The 21,588-nt window shown below is 36.0% G+C and overlaps 1 protein-coding gene across 2 annotated transcripts in view; it reads right to left on the reverse strand.

Annotated features, from left to right (window-relative positions):
* Positions 1 to 21,588, reverse strand: part of NELL1 (neural EGFL like 1) — a 761,891-nt gene that overhangs the window by 32,557 nt on the left and 707,746 nt on the right. Inside the window, exon 16 of one of the 2 annotated variants that reach the window (XM_012735523.2) lies at positions 6,586 to 6,726. The exons of the other annotated variant lie outside the window; for it this stretch is intronic. Coding sequence (XP_012590977.1) covers positions 6,586 to 6,726 — 141 coding nt within the window. The remainder of the gene's footprint in view (positions 1 to 6,585; positions 6,727 to 21,588) is intronic. 2 annotated transcript variants of the gene reach the window in all.

Raw genomic sequence — 21,588 nt, forward strand, 5'->3', positions numbered from 1 at the left:
AACATATGAAAAAATGTTCAACATCTCTAATCATCAGGGAAATGCAAATCAAAACCACAATGAGATGTCACTTATGTCCAGTGAGAATGACATTTATCAAAAAGTCCCAAAACAATAAATGTTGGCATGGATGTGGATAGATAGGAACACTCCTACATTGCTGGTGGGACTGCAGACTAGTGCAACCTCTGTGGAAAGCAATATGGAGATACCTTAAAGTGATACAAGTAGATCAACCATTTGATCCAGCAATCCCATTACTGGGCATCTACCTAAAAGAACAAAAGACATTATATGAAAAAGACATCTGCACTCGAATGTTTATAGCAGTACAATTCACAATTTCAAAGTTGTGGAAACAACCCAAGTACCCATCAATACATAAGTGGATTAATCAAATGTGGTATATGTATACCATGTAGTACTATTGAGCTATAAGAAACAATGGTGATATAGCACCTCTTGTATTTTCGTGGATAAAGTTGGAACCCATTCTACTAAGTGAAGTGTCCCAAGAATAGAAAAATAAGCACTACCTGTACTCACCAGCAAATTGGCTTCACTGATCAACATGTAAGCGCACATATAGGAATCACATTCATCGGGAGTTGGGCAGATGGGAGGGGTGAGGAGGATATGGGTATATACATATATAATAAGTGTGATGAGCACCATCTGGGGTATGGACATGCTCAAAGCTCTGATGGCGGGGACAAGGGCACTACACACAACCTAAACATTTGTACCCCCATAATATGCAGAAATAATAAAGAAAAAATCACATACACAAAGTAGCCAAGCTGGTTAAAAGCTGCCTCTCCATTATATCATGCTAAGTCTTCATAACTCCCACCCTCTCAGTGAGGTTTGTCACGCAGAACATTTTTACAGATAGAATATCTCCAAGTTCTTCCCCTTTTCATTTCCAAAATACAAGAGGTGCTATATCACCATTGTTTCTTATAGCTCAATAGTACTACATGGTATACATATACCACATTTGATTAATCCACTTATGTATTGATGGGCACTTGGGTTGTTTCCACAACTATGAGACAAAGGCACTGGGCAAAGAAAGCTGAACCCAAATCGTCCCTAAGCCCTTTCAATGATTCCAGACACATCAACCAGTTAAAATGGAAATCTCTTCCACAAGAGATTCCAGTGGAACCTTTCCAGGTGGTTTTATGTTGCTTCGCATGGTGACAACAGTTGTAGCAGCTACTCTGACAAGTAAATCCTCATGGTGCCATTACGGTGACCAGAGAGCACCCTGCAGATTCTAGGAGCCTGCTTCACCCAACTAAGTATTGGAGGCAATAATGGGAGGCTGAGAGGCGGCCTGTCCCATGGGAATAGCATAATTAACCCTTAAGTGCCTAGATCAACAAAATGAGCTTATTGGAATGCGAACATTTTATTTGGTAACTAAAATAATGCATGACCAATGCAATTTAATTCAACACAAATCTATAAAAGATGTCAAAAGAACTCTACTGTAGGTGATAAAGATGTGATTACGAATACAAGCCTAACCTGAGAAGTTCTATAAAAAAAGGGCAAACAAATGGCTGTGCAGACTCATAACAGGGAGAAAATTTTACTGTTATTATTACAGAAAATTTATGACAGTGGTTTTCTACATTGGCCGAATAGTCTTTCTAAAGCCAGGCACAGAAAGACAAATACTGCATGTTCTCACTCATATGTGGGAGCTAAAAAAAAGTTGATCTCATGGAGGTAGAGAATAGAATGATAAATACCAGAGGCTGGAAGGGCTTTGTGGATGGGAGAGGATACAGAGAGATGGGTTAATGGGTACAAACCTTCAGTTAGAGAGAAGGAATAAGTTCTGATGTTCTATAACAGGGTAAGGTGACTATAATTAACAATCTATTGCATATTTCAAAGTAGCTTAAAGAGAAAACTTGAAATATTCTCAGCACATAGAAATGTGCTTGAAGTATGTGTACTTGAAGTAATGGATACCTCAACTACCCTGACTTGATCATTACACATTTTGTTCATGTAACAAAATATCACACATACCCCATGACTATGTATAAATATTATGTATCAAAATAAATTTTAAAAAATGACCCAGTCTAGGCCCCCCAGCAGTCCAACTGTATATGAATCTCCAGGGTGTGATGCCCCATGATAGGTATTTTTAAAAACTACCCAGGTGAATATTCTATGAAACAGGTTTGAGAATCACTGTTCACAGAGTAGGACTTCATCAGGATTTTGACTAGTGCTAGGGATAGTCATGGAAAAGCATACAAAAACAGAAGAGAAGAGGAAAGAGTGCAGAGTTTGGGAAGAGCAGATTAAGGATTTGAATGGGCTTTTGAGTATCCATGGTAAATATTAGAGGGAATAGGGGGAAAGAAAAGTTTCATTTTTAGGAGCAAGATCATGAAGACAGATTGACATTTGGAGGGGGTCTGAATCTTATTTTTAAAATATGTAAAATATAGCTCCTTGTGCATGCCATTGTTAAATTATATGTTAGTTTTCATTTCTAAATGACCTAGATAACTACACCTAGGTAAAAAAGCAATTGTTCACAACTTTTATATTAAAACAGAATAACTGACTCCCCACCACTGCCTCAAAATACAGAATACATTATACCCTACAGTTACAGCAGATCACTCACCGCCATCATCTGCAAATACTGATTTGCAAATTTTTGTGTGCCCCTCTTTTTCTCCTGGCATTATAAAGAGATGCATGCAAACGAGACACAGAGAGAGACACTAACTTTTAAGTTCTTCAAGAACAGTGATTCTGTTAGCCTCTATCACACCTAGGAACGCTCATTTCTTCAATCATATGGTCTACTTTAGAAGAAAGAGGCAAATCTTAAATATTTTTTGCTCAAAAAGTAACAAATCCTGCATGGGTGCTATTTTTATGATGTCAATGGTATTTGATGCTTACAGTAACTAATAAGGCCAATAGAGCAGCAGGTCCTATTATCCTCATCTGACAAAAAAAGGCACAGAGTGACAAGAGACTATTCTTCTAAAAGCCTAAAGTGCTACATTTTAGATTCTAACATATGCCATTCCCACCGTTGTCTAAAGAAAAAAATATATAGATGAATACATGTTGAAAAACTACTTTAAAATTTAAAAAAAAAGGTTTTAGATGCTGTTTTTTTCTTTTAGATGTGAGCATTAGTGGTTGATGTTATTTAGGGCTTATTCTGATTTGCTAATTTTCAGTGCTATTAAGTAAGCTATTTTATTATGATTCAGAATATGTCAGGTCATAAATCCCTCAAGAACAGACATCTTAACTTGTTCATAACCATATTTCCAGAAGACCTAATATAGTGTTGGTATGATGGTTACTCTCAATAAATTATTTTTTTTAAATAAAAGGCTTATATAGTTTTGTGATATTTAACATCTTATATACCACAATATAGTTATGTCAATCCAAATAGAAAATAAATCTGACCTGATACAGTTTTAAATGTCTATTCCTTCAATCATTGGACACATATGCATTGAATGTCTACTATTTGCCTACATTATTCAAGGGGCTGGGGGCACAGTGGTAAAAGACAGACAAGGTATCTTCCCCTCAACATTTGTATACTACTTGTGGCAAGAGACAATTATAAACATGCACATACATAAATTCAGGAGTAAAAAAATGCTAAGAAAGATATAAAGAGTATTGTAGTGAAGTGACTGAGGAAAGGTTACTTCAGATAAAATAAGGAGGGTTTCCATGAAGAAGTGACATGTAATCTGAGACCTACATAGCAAGACAGCCATGTAACAAGACAGGCAGCGAAGGCTCCTAACAGAAGAGTAAAGGCAAAGGCCCTGAAATGGGCTGAGCTTGTCATGTTCAAGGCAAGAAAAGATCAAAGAGGCTCACATATTTAGGAGATGAGTCCAAGAACTAGGCAGGGACAATATCACCTGAGACCTTGAAGGCCATGCAGAGCTAGAAAGCTACTTTACATTCATGGGAAGGCGTTAGAAGGTCATAACAAGAAAATTGCATGGTGTGATTTACACATCTGTTTGTTCAAGAAATATTCTGAACCAACAGAGTGTTCTCAATTACCAAAGAAAACACTAAATGGCAGTCAGATTTCTATCCTTAGGAAGGCTCATTTACAAAGATTTTTCCAAAAGTATGGAAAGGAAATTCAGATTAACAATCATCCAAATTAAAAATGTTAATAATCAAAATGACTCTATGTTTTGCCAGGGAGCCCAGTCTGCTGAGGTTTTCCTGTGCAAACCAGATATACCAGGGATCGGTTCATAAGTAAAGCACGGGCCTCCCTTGATTGTGCAGAGATTTCACCCTCTCTTTCAGGCATGCCCTTTAGCACTGCAGAAAGAAATTAGCCCCAGGATAGCTGCTAGGTGAGGTGCCTATAACACCTGTCATCTTAACAGGGACACTTATAAGAGTGACAGGGGACCACTGATAATTTACATCAGAACAATAGGCATAAACGTGGACTGTCCCTAGACAATCCTTTGGCCTAGGCTTGATTTTCAACTTGTATCCAAACCAGCTATGTGGCTGGTGGCAAGGAATCATTCTTTCTGAGGCTGAACATGATGTGGTTGCATTTTCACATTTATTGAACACCAACTACCACAGGCTCTCATTGGAGAGACAGAATAATAAAGCCCATTCCTTGCTCAGTCTATTCAGAGAACAAAATAAAACAAACAACAAAAAACCCACTGTACTGTAGCACAAGTGAAGCTATTAAGATATAAACCAAGGAAAAAGATCTTGAGTTAGCAGAAAAGAGGAGTGATAATTCCTAAGAAGACATCAAAGAATACTTCATGCAGATCTGGTGAAATATTAGCTAAATTTAGGAAAATAAACAAATTCTTATGTGAATCATCATGTTCCATCGCAGCCAGAGGGGAGAGCATGTACAAAGGCACAGTAGTATACAACACCATGGCAAGCCCTGGCTATTAAAAGTTGGTTTAAGTAGCTGATCTCTAAGATCCTTTATGTACCAAAACTCTGAGTCTCCCCTTTCAATATGTGAAATGTAATTTGTAAAAATTAAAATTTCATTTTAGCCCCCAATTTAATATATATTTAAAATTCTATCTCCATTCCTCAACCACAGCCATTTAAGCTATCACTATTCATATAACATTGATTTATAATGAGCTGCACATGTACAGAAGTACCTGGCAGTACACAAAGGAAAAATGTTAAGACCCAGGATGAATGCAAAACTCTCCATGAAATTGCAATTCATTACTTTAACAATAAAAGAAACAATCTAGGGCAGAATAATAAATATGCAGAAACGTTTAAGATAATAGCTAACTTTTATTGACCATTTAAATGATATTCATTCAATTAATTATCACAACACTCATATCAATTAGATATGAATACTATTTCTATTTTATAGATGAAACAGATAAGGTACAGACTAGATAAAAACTTGCCCAGATAACCTACTTAGAAGTGGCAGAGCTGAAATTTGACTGCAAACAGCTGGCCTAAGAATCTATGCTTTTAATTACTATACTATATGCCTTTCAACAGTAATGTCAAGATTGTGAGGACAATTCATGATATGTGGCAAGTGTTCTGTAGTTCATCTTTGCTTTAGAACAACATTGGTGGAGAAGTTGGAAAAACACTGACTGGATCTCAGTAGTAGCCTTAGAAGAAAAAACAATATGTACTAAGCAAAGACGACAAATTTTCCAAATTAATTTCCCACTTTCTAATTCAGTAGCTTAAAAGTTGGGAACCCAGGCTCAGAATGCTTGCCCTCTGGGGGGTCAAAGTCAGCATTAAGAATTCAGCTGAGTCCACATGACATGAAAGAACTGGATTGACCAAGGTTCTCATGGAAACAGTTACATTTTTGATCAGCTGTTTGGATTTCATGAATGTTGTAAGGTCTCGAAGGTGAACAACTCCATCTGTTAACTTCCTGTGTTCGGCATTTAACAGAATCACAAGCAGAAATGCAATTAAAGGAGACTTTGCAAGAGATGATGATGGTGGCAATAGCAACAATAATAAAGTTAATGCAACTATGTTATATGTGCACCAAGTCAAAGCTTGCAATTAAAAATATATGGTATCTTATTTAATCCTAATAATATGTGTGTATTATTATCCCCATTTTTACACATATATAGATGAAGGACCAGAAAGTATAGTGAGTTTTGCGGTACAAGAGCTAAGATTTAAACTAAACTTTTAAATTCTAAATCTAGTACTGTTTCCTTCTCTACCCAATTGCCTCTCAAACTCTCAAAAATTTCAGCAAGTCATCATAGCTTTCCTTAGAAATGACTAAATTCCATACCATATAGACCAAGGCCTTGTTCCTCTGATTGCCCCAGTTTCTATATAAAAATTCTAACACCCCACATAGCATAATCCCTGGCCTAATCCCTGAATTGTAGAGGGGAAAAAATTGAAAAATGATGATTTTAACCAATGTGCCATCATAGTTTAACACCGGGTGCTGAACAGAGTAGCAAAACAGGCTGCCCCTCCTGTAAACATTTAGGTGGACGGAGGGCATGGCTGAAAGCTGCTTACCAATACAGGACTCCCCGGACAGTGAATAGGTCCCATCGTCATGGAAACCGCTTCTGCACTCACAGTGGTACCACCCTGGCAGGTTAACGCAGCGGGAATGGTTGTGGCACTCAATGATTCCCTCTGTACATTCATCAATATCTGCCTCAGAGAAAAACACAAGCCCACCAGGACATTAATTTCTTTTGACACTAACCTTTCAGTTAAACACCTCAAACATGCTCATGTCAACATATCAATTAAAACTGGTTAGTCACCTAACATGAAAGTTATAGGAAGAAACAAATCCCATTTTTTCCCAGAGTCCAAACAAATTGCAAGCTTGGTTCTTGGATGCTTTCTTACATATTTAACAATGAATGAAAGCTGACGGTCATAAAGACATTCCTAACTCAAATGATATGTTAACCTCTGAATAAACTAAAACTAAATTGAAGATGTTTGACACAGTTTTGGTATTGGGTATATAGGACTTTTCTCAGAATCAATGTTTCTAAGTTGCTAATTACAGATATTATTTTGTATTCTTTGAAAATAGTTATGAACAAAGAAGTTTAGGAAACTCTGGGTTAAATAGTGTTAAACTGATTTTGTAAAGTTACAGTCCCAGAGACTTGTTATATTAATATGCCCCTCAAAACTTTGAAAGAAGAATGATAATATGCACTTTCTCAATATTATTTTGCTGGTAAATGCATTTTTCTTGGGATACCAATAACATCTTGCAAAATTAATGTTATGGGGAACACAGTTTTGGAACTACTGTTCTAATTCTTTTAAAACAGCTGATTGATTACCTAGTCAATCAGAAATTTTTATTCTTCACTCATTTCTGATGAAAGGAAGTCTCCTGGGCTTTGTTTCTCTCTACGCTCTGAATCTTTAGAATCAGAAAATACCTGGATCAGGCATAGATGTGTTTCACCCAAAGGCTTGCCTTTTAACTGAAGGAGGTTGACATCATTGCAGAAAGAAGAGTTGCTAATTGTTAAACCAGTGTCAGCTCATTCTTACAGAATTTCTTCATGTAATTATTTTTTGGAATATAGCCATTGCTGGCTGGGAATCTTCTCCTACTTCTCTTGGAAATATCTGAACTCTCATATGAATATAAGTTTAATTAACATTGGAATATCACATATAATGGATATAAAACACACTTTAGGATCTTTTTCAACAGGGCCCTGTTGTAGGCATCAGCTCAGCGGCAATCAGCTACTAGTGGTTCTATTATTTTGACTAGTCCCAAATTGTGCATTGTGCTCTGAATTTAGTTTGAAACCTGACAGTCTCATCTCATGGCACTCTGGCCAAGTAAGGAAAGAAAATGTGTAGCTCCTTATACTGGGCAACTCCAGCTTTGCCTTTTACTGCCAACTGCTACCTGCTTGCTCTTCAGCATGTATTGTTCAGCTCATAAAGTCCTTTCACATACAGTATCCCTTAGGCTTCTAGATGCCATCAATCTTCAGAACCTGTTGCTCTTATTGCATCTTTAGTTATTATAGTCAGGCTGTGTGTGTGTGTCTATTATAAATCCCAGAAAATAAATTTCTAACAACTATGTAGATTGTCATTCCTCAAATTTTATAAGACTGGGCCCTCTGGAATATAAGTTGGATCACTAAAAATTTCAAACCTTGGCATAGAGAAATGACTGGAGCCAGTGGCTCACGGAGAAAATGGTCTTATCCCGAGTAACAGAGCCAGCTCAGTGCTTTTGTAATACAGGGCAGCAAAAGACACATAAGCAGAGGACTGACTTTCAGAGATGACTTCTCTATGTCAGGCTGAAAGACAACTCTGTAACAAAGCAGCAACAAATTCTACCTCTGATATTTATTTCCAAAACTCCCAGAGAAGCAGTCATGACCACCATACACCCCATTCCCTGTAGGCTACTGACAGTACTTCAGGTAACAGCCATAGTTACTGTTTTGGGAAACCAGGAAATACAAAAGTAAAAGCATCTCAATTAACCAAAGCCATCATATGTTCTGATTTGCCTGAAACAGTCCTGGTCTATACCTACTGCCCCTTTCACTCTCAAAATCATCCCAGTTGGAGGATAAATTAACTGATAATCTTATAAATATAGTAACACCACCAGCCCTAAATTCAATAGGATATTTCTAGGAAGAGCAGGAGTGGTGAATGATATTCAAATGCTTTTGCAACTCACAGATATTTCTAGTCCCAAAATGAAATGAGGAGAGAGACTAGCAAGAGTTTCTGTGATCCAGCGGGGCAGAAGTTATCTGTACAGCACAGGAGACTCTTACAGGCCATGAAGACAATCAGACAGTAACACATCTACAACTTCCCCAGAGACACTAGGGAATCCCTGGCTTGCATTGGAAATGAGAAAAGTAATGGATATGCCCGTTGCCAGGGAGCTGTGCTTCCCACAGCAGATTCTGTGGACTCATTGGGAATAATCAGGGCTCATAATACACTGGCACCTGGTGACAAGGCTGCACATTTCTGTTCTCTGTGCAAGGTCTATAATTAAAGCCAGAAAATTAATTTTATATGCAACCATACTGTACTTGAGAGGTGCTCACATTTTCACCATGTTCATAAACCTGTTTCTTCTGTGTAGGTCGTCAGGATAGTATAAAAAGCAACCACCATAGATGCAAATGCAAAAAACACTTGGAAGCTTTCGGGCAATACTTTGGGGACTTTACAAATTATAAATGATGCTTTCTCCCCAAGCTAGGTTATAGCTGCCTTTGTCTTCAGAGGTTTGTTTCTCTCAATCAGTGCTAGCTACAGGCAAACAAATAAGACAGATGCTCTGAAACAGGGTCCCTCTGAGTTCACTATGGAATCCAACTCTCTCGCCCAAGGAATTCTGATAAATCACAGTGAGACTGGTTGCACTTCACAGTATGCCAGCCAAACCAAAGGAAATGAGCAACCAAAATGTCACCTTCCCTCACTTAGAAAGTCCTAGCATTTTGATTAGATCTCAGTTTAATCCAGCAAAGACCTAAAAATGTGACAGAGTAACAAGAGAAGCTGAGGTATTCTTGAGAGTGAAACCTACTGTATTCATTTCTGTATCCTCATTGCCAAGTGTCAGCCACACAATAACTAAGAGTATTGTCCATGCCACACAGCTAACAAACGGTGAAACCTGGTTCAAAACTAGCTGGAACCTGTATCTATCCCTACTCTATCATATCATCTTGTTGATGAGTCAAGAAAGGATGATTTAGACAAACACAATGCATTTATCCAACTCTCTAAATATTTGTTCAGCTAAAAATATGTGAAAGGATTATTTTTGTGTTGTGGTGAATATAAAGGCAAATAAGACATGAATTCCTGAAATTCAGGAGCTCACAATCCAGGGAGGAGCAATACATACTCATCTTTCAAACCCTAACCAATACCTTTCCCAACTCCTCCAGACAGACAGGTCCTCCTTCCCTAGTGACTCAGTACCTGTAAAATCATCTGTTTTAGCACTTCTCTTGTCATATTGCAGTTTCCTTTTGTGTCCATCACTCAAATGCAAATTTCTCAAGAATCTGGACAACTTATTCAGGTTTACCTTTCTGGTATTATTATTCCTAGTAATAGTTAGAAATGGTGACTACCAAGAGTGTGAAAGTGCCCAATACAAGTTTGTGGGAATGAATGAATGAATGAAAAAATGACTAATGAACTGAATGAAAGGAACAATGAACAAGTGCTATTATAAAGATTCAAAATATCACAAGATTTCTTGACATTTGCAAATCACAAATGTGCAATATAAATTCACAAAACTGAATAAAATAAGGTTGATTTAATATTTGTTACTTTCCTCTAAAAGTACTTTCTACTTAATACTTTGCTTCTTCTCCTAATCTTAGAGATTTTAAGGAGACCCAATAGGGAACAAAAAGGTATAATTGCTATGATGTTATAATGAATAATTATGATTATAACAATAGTGTTACAATAAAAAGTCCTATACATACCAGAAATTTGTTATTCATAATGAGACACAAATGAATACTCAAGGTTTTTTTTTTTCTTCTTTTTCCCCCACAGGATGTATCCTAAGCAATACATTTAATCACATTTGGGATATACATTGAATTTGCTATAGAAAGCCATTTGCAAACATGCTTGGATTTTTGCAAAATCCTAGTCTCTTGAGTTGGATGAATCTCTTCTTCCATCTAATCTCCCCCTATTGAATTTGCTATTTGAAAATTTATAAAATCAATAAAGTTTTTCTCAAAGTTTATTTTCTAAGAGATACTTTTGTATTTCACATTAATTGGTTGAAGCTCACAGTGAAGTAGTGGCTCAAATTGTGGTTGGATAACATCTTTTCTAAGAATTTATAGAGTGATATTGAGTCATGAAGGAAAACTTCCAATATTTTCATTCATTCAATACATTTATTGAGAACCCACCATGTAGTAATCACTGTATCATACCCTCTGATGCAGACATGAAAAGATAGGATCCCTGCTCTCTAGACACATAGAGTCTATGGGCAACCGAAATGTAAAACAAAGAAAGAAAGAAAAACGATAAGGGCTTTGGAGGCAAACATGACTTCAGATTCCTACTCACCAGCACACTAGTACATTGTTTAGCTTTTACAAGTCTTTGTTTCCTCATTTGTAGGGTGAGGATAATAAAATCAAACTTCACAGGATTGTTAAACAAAAAAGAATCCTAAACAGAATATATCATGTTTCTTTTATAAAATATTAACTTTGTACTAAATATTACCACTAAAAAAACAAAAGACAGAACAAGTAGATTCTGAAAAACCCCTTCCTCCCCAAAATGCTAATATCAGCTTGCTATCAGGACACTGGTTAGGACTGAGAGACTATTTCTGGATCTTTAGAAATATTCATTTGTATTTTGAGATAAACATAACACTGTAAAGCATTCAGGAAGCAAATCTATACATCTATAATATATACCCCATAAAACTTAGATTCTCCCTCCCCAAAAAAGTTTATATAAATTTATGGAGGTAGAATACCTAACATAAATTACTACAAGTATGGAAAATAAAAAACGATTATCTTATATTTGCTGAATGCCAGGATTGTACTAAATATAGCATACAAATAACCATGTCGTAGAAACACATTATTTTTTCTATCTCCTTTCCTTCTGGGGCTCCTAGGGGTATGTCTTGAGCATGCTTCCTCTGTAGGTGGATGAGGCCAAATGACCACTCTAGCTACAGAGCTAGAAGTAATGTCATTTCAATATGGCCCATAAAAATTCCTTATATGAGTCCTCATGATATTTCCACCTGCTCACTACAGGCAAATGTCCATGGACACCTAGGAAGTACCATATTGAAAATGGCAGAACCAATTCTTTCCTGGTTCCCTGTATAACTATGTAGCCCTTTCACAGACCTAAAACTATCATGGACTATTTATATGAGTAAGAAATACATTTCTATGTTATTCAGCCATTACAATTTGGAGCTGCTTTTAATTGCTAGCCAGCATTTCCTACCTACTATGATAGACAGCTTTCCATATTAAGTGGGAAGACTGTGCTCATGTCAGAACTCATGCTGATATAATATCTAAAAACAAGCAAACAAGAAAATAAAAACAGAATCAATCACAGACAATATAACCAACTAAAGGAATGGAAGAGGTTTTGTACTGAGAGTCAAGAGTCAAGATAATATGTAAACCAGACAAAGCCTTATAGATAGATACACTTAAGTCTGAACCTGGTTCTGTTACTTCCCAGCTATATGACTCTAAGCAAGTTATTTATCTTTTTTAAACTTCGGTTTCCTTGGGTCTTAAAAAAGGATAACATTACTGTTTTACTCTGTTTTGTGTTGCTCTAACAAAATACTTGAGACTGGGTAATTTATAAAGAAAAGATGTTTACTTGGCTCATACTGCTGGTGGCTGAAATGTACAAGATTGGGCAGCTGCATCTGGTGGGAGACTCAGGCTGCTTCAAGTCATGGCAGAAAAATGGGGGGGCAGTTGTTAGAGATCACAGAGTGAGATAGGAAGCAAGGGTGAGAAACCAAGGAAGCCAGAATATTTTTAACACCTCAGACTCATGGTTACTAACTTATTTCTGCAAGAGCAAAACCTCATTCACCCTCATGGAAAGGCATTCATTTATTGATGATGGATCTGCCCCTAACACCCAAATGCCTCCCAACACTGCCACATTGGGGATCAAATTTCAACATAATTTCGGTGGGGAAAATCCACATCAAAACCATAGCAATTATTAATAACTTAGTTCATAATTTTGCTTTAAGGATTGAATGAGATCAATGTAAAAGCTAATCCACAAAATCAGGCAGAAATTTATTAGGACTGCAATAATTATTCTCTAATTTATAATTCCCACTTGGCCACTGAGGAGCTATATGTCTATGCCAAGACTGACTAAGTATCCAGGCTTCAATTCCTTACATGAAAAAATGAAGGGATTGTGCACTTAAGGCCTCCTCTAGCTTTTATATCCTAGAAGATGGGAGTTGTGGACTTTGGGCTCATGACTTCATCTGCTGCTATCCAACTAAATGACTGTGAGAAAGTTTAAGCAATCTCTTCGCACCTCAGTTTTTTCATCAGCCAAATTGCAACTTAAAAATATGCATATTTGTCTGCTGCACCACACACACAAAAAAAGCTCCAATAAAGTGTGAACAAGCTCTAGAAAGTCAATTAATTGCTACATAAAATATATGGTGACATCATTATTACTGATCCTTCTTTGTAAGCCCCGATTAGTAACTAGTTTTGGTCCATTAAACTAAAAGATACCTGCTATTAATAATGATATCAATTGTACTGGTGATATGGTTCTCTGCTTTTTGTAAACCTCTCTCTTTACTCACTTTGCACAAGAGAACAGTCCCTTCTTGGTTGTGCCCATCTAATTTTATATTTGAAGACTTTTCCTTTTGCCTGTCTATCCTCTAACAAATTGTCCCCAAATTCTTCCATAAAGAATCTATTCACATTTCAACTCTGTCCTTTAGACTGGAGGCTCTCTGATATACATCTCTAAACTGACCCCTAATACAAGTCCAGATATATCTTACAGATTAGCCTGTGGTTTAGCTAATCTCAGAGGTCTCTTCCTTTTAGACTCATTCTGCCAAAAGCTTAACATATATATCTTTCTATGTATCAAAGTTAATTTCCACCTCAGCACTCTTTCCTCACTCTCATCTCCCATAATCAATGAATAAAAGGTCAAAGTTCTTACAATGGCTTGCAAAACTTCTTGTAATCTACCTTCTCTTACCTCTTTGAATTCATTAACCACTCTTCCTTTTTCTTACCCAGGGCAGCCACACTGGCCTCCTAGCTATTCCTCAAACATACAAGCCTTTGCACATGTTCTGCCAGATATTTCTAGGGCTTAATCTCTCAAACACCTCAATTCTACTCAAAGATTCCCTGTGAGCTTTTCTTCACTGCTGTATCTAAAAATAAGACCATCGCCTACTCACTTCAGCCCAAGTATTCCCTATCCTCTCTCTTGCTATATTTTTTCCTTTGTACTTATTGCCATCTAAAAGACTTTATATTTTACATGCATATCTTGGTTTTTATCTTCTTTTTCCCCTTAATGGTTTTCAAACTCTATGAAGTGGCAAAAGAACAGAACAGGACCTGAAACTTAGTGAGCAATAAATGAATATTTGCTGGATGAAGAAAAAGAGAAAAGAAAAGGCAGAAGGAGGGAAGGAAAATGCATTGGAAATTCTTCCTTTGACATCATTTAAAAATCTGCATTGTATTAATTCTCTAGATCTGCTGCCAACACCATGCCACAGTTCCTTATTCTCTCAGGCCTGAATGTGTAAAGTAGCTCCTAGCTGTTCTTTTAGTCACTGCGCTCTCCAATCCATAGCACTATCCCAAAGCTAATCACTAAGCAAAATTTACGTAAAATAATAACAGCTATTATGGCACTCAATAGCTAATTCAACCTGGGTAAGTTACTTTTCAACTCAATACATTAATTCTTTTATTTATATAATATGCAAAGATTAAACTGAATAAGTATTTTTAACCTAGCACTCTACAGAGCAGTATATTTCTATGGAGGTTCACTTAGGCATACAAGGTGACTCTCATTGGGCTCACCTTGAGTGACCATGAGCAGCTATACATTTCTGGAGTATAGATCTATTAAAGTTTGACTGCTATGAACATTGATGATTTTGAAAACATTGAACTAGATAATATTCACTGCAAGCCTGAAAATGCTACAATTCTGTGATTTTTAAAAAAATATCCTGATCCTCTAGTAATTACAAATGATCCTTATTATAAAAATCTCCTACCAGGAATTCAAATCATAAATAATTGATCTCACTTTGACTACCAATTTGCCTTTATTTCCCAAAACTTTTTAGCACAAAACCTTTGCACTCTCTGGGGTGGCTTCCTGAAGTACCCCCATATTCCATACTCAATTTTATTTCATGGTTCCTAACCTGCAACTGATTGTTTTTAAATTAAAAACTAAGTACACGTTTAATTCCATCAAGAAGTTCTCTTTTCTCTGAATTCCTATAGTATTTAACAATTCTCTCACCCCATTTAACTCTGATGTAGATTCTGGTTTAGAAAATTATGTGTTTCTTGCTACAGTTTCTCTGTCAAATATAAAGAATTTTTGAACTTCCACCTATTACTAATTTACTATGTGTGTCAGGTTCTCTGACACAGTACTTTATATTCATTACTTCATTTGATCTTCAGAATGCCTCTGAGATAATTTGAATTACCCTAATTTTACAGAAAAGTGGAGGCTTAGATGTTTAAATAATATACCCATGGTAAAACATCTGGAAAGTGACAGAATGGGGATTTAAGACAAGGTCTATTTGACTTCCAAATATTAATACATACTATTAAACATTATACTACACAGCTTTCTACACATCTGGTGGAAAGAAGAAGCTTTTCTTTCTTTTCTTATCACCTGCAGTAAAGCACCATTTCAGGCACAAAGCTGACTTAACTCATTGTTACCAACAGGCTTCTAGATGAACAAGTTGAATGGAGATTTCAGTCAGTGCTACCAGAGAGGAGGTAGAATTTAGAGTTTGAATCTAGCCAAATTAACTCCTTACTGTAAAATAAATGAACACTCCTGAGGAAAATTCTACCTTCATAAAGTAGGAATATAATATCCAATACACAATAAAAATTTACTAGAGATCTAAAGAAATAGGAAAATGTGATCCATACTAAAGAAAAAAAAGCAAGTAATAGAAACCAACACCACTCTCACTCAGGCATTGGATTTGGTCCAGAGGACTTTGAAAAAACTGCAAAAGAATATGTTCAAAGACTGAAATAAAAAAAAAAAAACCTACTGAGATGAATAATGAGCAGACTTCTACTATCAACCAAGATGGAGTAACAGGGACTGCAGTTACCACCTTACCAGAAACAAACATGAACAAATCAACCAATACATACACGAAAAACTAGTTTTAAGGTACTGGAAATCAGGCAGCTAGGAAGAGTGATCCCTGAGAGACATAAACCAAATGAGAAGAGTGCTTCAACTGCCCTAGTTCACTACCTTAGAAGTCCAGGCTATAGTGCAAGAGAAGAATCTAAGAGGAGCCCAGTGGACTGCCTGTTTGAGGTTCTAAAGATGAGAACACGAGAAGACCAGGACAGAGGCAAGGCTGCATACTGGAGAGGAGAGAACTACACAGAGACAAAATTCTGAAGTCCTGCAGAGAATACCAGTCAAGTGTGTAGCAGAGTGTTAATCAGAAAATGAGTATGACCAAACTATTCAAAGCTGAAGAAAGATCATCACAATGGATTAGAGGTAATAGAGTTTGGTGCTTAGACTGGGAGGGGAATAGTGTATGCTTTCATAAGCCAGACTGGAAAATCTCATAAATCATTGGATAATACTGGACAGAGGACAGGAAAGTGTCTTACATCAGTAGTGGAGAGTAATTAGCCTTATATTAAACCCTTCTCTGGTCCCAACTAAAAACCTTAAAAGTAAGACCTGAAAGGATCAAGTTGTGTTTAATATCTTACCTGTGTCTCAGAATAAAGCTCAGGAATATTTATAGGAATAGAAAAATATTAATCATCCAATAAGGTAAAATTCACATTGACTGAATATGATAAAGGATTATCAGGCTAAATAGAAACAGAAAAATCTGAATGAATCAAATGAAGGGGAAAATAGATCATTTGACACCTCAAAAGTAACACAAATATTAGAATTAGATAATAAGGACATTAAAACAGTTACTGTAACTATTTATATGTTGAAAAGCTAAATGAAGATGGGGAAAGTTAAAAATAGATTGATCAATTGATCCATACCTATCGCTAAATGAAACAAATAGAAATAAAAGCTACTTTGCATTGGATGAGAAATATACTGCCCATTGACAGATTAGACTTTTCAAAAGAATAGTTGAAAATTTAACAACATAGCAATAGGAATCATCCAAAATGAGACACGAAGGAAAATAAAAGGACCTTTAAAAATGAAAAGACCATCAATTGGCTTATACAGAAGAAAATAATTTAGCATGATGTATATGTAATTGAAATCCCTGAAGAAGGAATAAAGAGACAAGAAAAAATGAAGAAATAATAGCCCAAATATTCCAAATGTGTTGAAGACTATAAGCAAACAAACCCAAGAAGCTCAATGAACCCCAACAGCAAAAGACATGAACACCAAGACACATTATTGTCAAACTTCCCCAACAATTTATAAAGCAAAAAATTTTAAAAGAGAACAAAATGATATGGTCCATGTAGAGGAACAAAGATGAGAATGTCAGCAGATTGCTTTTGTGAAACAATGCAACAGAAATGACAGTGAAGTAACATATTTAAAGCATTAAAAGAAAAAATGTCACTTTAGGATTCTGTGCCTAGCAAACGTAAATTTCAAAAATAAAATGCAATAAAGACCTTTTAGACATAGAAAAACTGAAAGAAATCGTCACTAGTTTTTCTGTACTATATGAAATATTAAAGGGGGTCCTTTGGGTAGGAGGAAAATTATAGCAGATGGAAATACAAATGTACACAAAGGAATGAAGAAAACTGGAAATGAGATCTGCATAATAAACTTAGAAAATTATTTTCTTATTAATTTAAATCTTTTAAAAGATTTTTGACTGTTTTTTAGAAAAGTAAAACTGCAAATTTGGCCTTAAAACACATGTGAAAGTAAATCTATGACAATGGTAGTGTAAAGCCCAACAGGGAAGAAATGGAAGTATACTACTATAAAGTTTTTATGTTATATATGAAGTTGTATAATATAATTTGAAGCTATATTATGATAAATTAAAGATATGTAGTATAAACACAAAATAACCAATAACAAAATAATGATTAATAACTAATAAGGAAACAGAGATAAAATGAAATCCTAAACATTACTCATTCACAAAATGACATAAAAATAGTAGAAAGGAAACAACAAATGAGATAAACAGAAAACAAGGAACAAGATGACAAGGTAAAACCTAACTATATCAATAATCACAGTAAGTATAAATGGTATATATAACCCAAATTCTATGTGCATTAAAAATATTCTTCAAAAATGAAGATAAAATGAAGATATTTTCAAATAACCTAAGACAGAGAATCACAGAAAACTGACTGATACTACAAGAAATACTGAGGGAAGTTCTTAAGGTGGAAGGGGAAAGGCAACAGATGATATCTCAGACCCACTGGAAGAAATGAAGTACATTACCAATGACAAATATATGGAAAAATATAAAAGTTATATGGATCTTTTTCTTCTATTAACTTCTTTAAAATACAAATTACTTTAAATCAAAAGTTATACCACTATTTTAGTATCCATAATGTATGTAGATGTAATGAATGACAACAATAGCAAAAAGGACAGGTGGGTGGTAAGTATACTGTGAAAATGGACTACAATGATCTACCACAAGAACAACTCTAACTAGATTGATCAATAAAAGATGCATATTGTAATCCCTAGAGCAACCATTAAAAATAATAACACAGCCATAGCTAAAAATCTAATGAATAAATGCATTTTATTAACCCCAAAAAGGCAAAATAAAAGAAACAGAAGAACATAAAATAAATTTAAAAAAAAAACTGCAATGGTAGACCCAAATCCAATCATATCAGTATTTACAATCAATATTTATTGATTAAACACTTAGGCAAAGGCAAAGATTATCAGTTTAGACAAAGAAAAAAGCAAGACCCAATTGTTTGCTGTCTACAAGTGATGTACTTTAAATACAAAAACACAAATAGGTTAAAATAAAGGTATGGGAAAAGATATGCCATGCAGACATGAATGATAAGAAAGCTAGAATAACTGTATTTATTTCGCAAAAACTAGGCTTCAAGACAAGGAAAATCTGCAAAGATAAAGGCATTTCATAAAAAGAGTCAATTCATCAGGAAGATACAACAATCTTAAATATTTAGGTTTAATGGCAAAACTTCAAAATACATGCAACAAACTAAAATAACTCACTGGGGAGAATACACAAGTCTAGGGATTTTAACCCTTATTTCGGTAATTGATAGAATTAATAGGAAAAAAATCAGCAAGAATACAGAAGACATGAACAATATTACTTTGCATTTCTTAAACATTATATCCAATCACTAGAGCATACATATTTTTGGGAAGTGAACGTGGAATGTGGACCAAGATAGAACAAGTATTGTTTCATAAAACAATCTCCAAAAAAATGCAAAAGCTTGAAATCTTACAGTATGTTCTCTGGCCATAATAGAATTAAATTAGAAATCAAGTAATAAAATAATAATATATTTAGAAAAGGTACAAATATTTGGAAATTACACCACTTCCAAAAAACACATGGATTAAAGAAAAATAGGAAATATTTTAAATTGAACAATAATAAAAATACAACAGGTTAAAATCTGTGGGAATCAGCTGAAACAGTCCCTAGAAACAAATGTATTGTATAATACTTATATTTGAATGGGAGAAAGGTTTAAAGCCAATGATCTATGTTCCCACTATAAAAAGTAAAATAAATAAAAGACATGACCTAAATCTGGTCCTGCCTACAAAGGCTAAGGTATGTGAGATAGGATTAATGCCAACATAAGAGGGCCTATAGAACTCCATTGAACACAACAACCTGAGGCAAAAAAGCCAGATGCAATTTTTTAAAATAATAACCAAAAAAATACCAAAATATGATATGATACACATCAAAACCAAAGGAAAAAGTCAAGGACAAAGGTGGGCAAGTCACCAGGGAATATAGAGCTGAGAGAATGGAAAGCAGCTCAGCATGGGGTAACCAGCAAGTATGTGTGGAGAGGCTCAGGTAAGCAGGTGCTGAAGCACCTTTGGACACTGGGCCCTCAGTTGCAAGTGACACCTTAACCTTGCCTACCTCCCCTCTCCCCAGAAGAAACATACTGGCTCACAAAACTGAAATTGAAGGGCCCTAGCTCTGTGGGATCCATGCAATCGAGCAATATTATCAGGACTCCCTCTGTATCTCTGCAATGCTCATCAGCATATTAGCATCAGTGTAAGCCAGAAGCTCTTCATGTAGTAGTCCCCAGATGTTCTAGGTTAACATAGGTCTAAATCTATCAAAAAGAGAGATTCTTACCAATAGTATTCAAACAAAATCTAGGATTTGAGCCTCATTCATCTTGGTTTGGCCACACACTGAGCCATGAAGTCATTACGGTGGTGATACCTGGGTTACCAGACCCCTGTAGAGCAAGAGGTCAATGCAGAGCTACTTGAGGCATCTTAAACTGAGGCTTGAGAGGGACTGCTCCTCAGGAAATACTGGAATGCCATTACTAGAATGGGGACTATATTCTAGGGAGACAAAAGCAACAGATTTCCCTTAAAAATGTTTCCCAATGTATTTCTTTTCATGTCACTACTATAGCATATCGTGAGATGCTATTGGCTCAAGAAACCATGCTACTTTGAGCGTGTGGCTTTCCCTTTGGAATGCGTCTTAGTCTAAAGGGCACCTTTCACATCTCCATTCTCCTCTTAGTGCCAAGTCAGAGTGCTTTTTTCCCCAAAGTTCTGATACATGTATTTGTTTTTGTCAAGAAGATAAATAAAAAAGACACCAATGTCAGTACGTTTTATCAGCAAGAAAAAATCAAACAACCGAATCAAAAAATGGGCAAAGGACATGAACTGAAACTTCTCAAAAGAAGACAGAATAATGGCCAACAAACATATGAAAAAATGTTCAACATCTCTAATCATCAGGGAAATGCAAATCAAAACCACAATGAGATATCACTTAACTCCAGTGAGAATGGCCTTTATCAAAAAGTCCCCAAACAACAAATGCTGGCGTGGACGCAGAGAGAGAGGAACACTCCTACACTGCTGGTGGGACTGCAAACTAGTTCAACCTCTGTGGAAAGCAATATGGAGATACCTCAAAGCAATACGAGTATATTTAACATTTGATCCAGCAATTCCACTACTGGGCATCTACCCAAAAGATCAAAAGTCACCTTATGGAAAAGACACCTGCACTCGAATGTTTATAGCAGCACAATTTACAATTGCAAAGCTATGGAAACAACCCAAGTGCCCATCAATTCATGAGTGCAGTAATAAAATGTGGTATATGTATACTATGGAATACTACTCAGCTTTCAGAAACAATGGTGATATAGCACCTCTCATATATTCCTGGATACAGCTGGAACCCATTCTACTAAGTGAAGTATCTCAAGAATGGAAAAGCCAGCACCACATGTACTCACCAGCAAATTGGTATTAACGGATCAACACCTAAGTGGACATATAGGAGTAACATTTATCGGGTGTCGGGAGGGTGGGAGGGGGGAGGAGGGGAGGGGTATATACAACCACAACGAGTAAGATGTGCAACGTTTGGGAGATGGACATGCTTGAAGCTCTCACTTGAGGGGGAGGGGGGCATGGGCAATATAAGTAACCTTAACACTTGTACCCCCATAA

Source organism: Microcebus murinus, chromosome 4 (genome assembly GCF_040939455.1).
Source record: "Microcebus murinus isolate Inina chromosome 4, M.murinus_Inina_mat1.0, whole genome shotgun sequence".
Lineage (NCBI taxonomy): Eukaryota > Metazoa > Chordata > Mammalia > Primates > Cheirogaleidae > Microcebus > Microcebus murinus.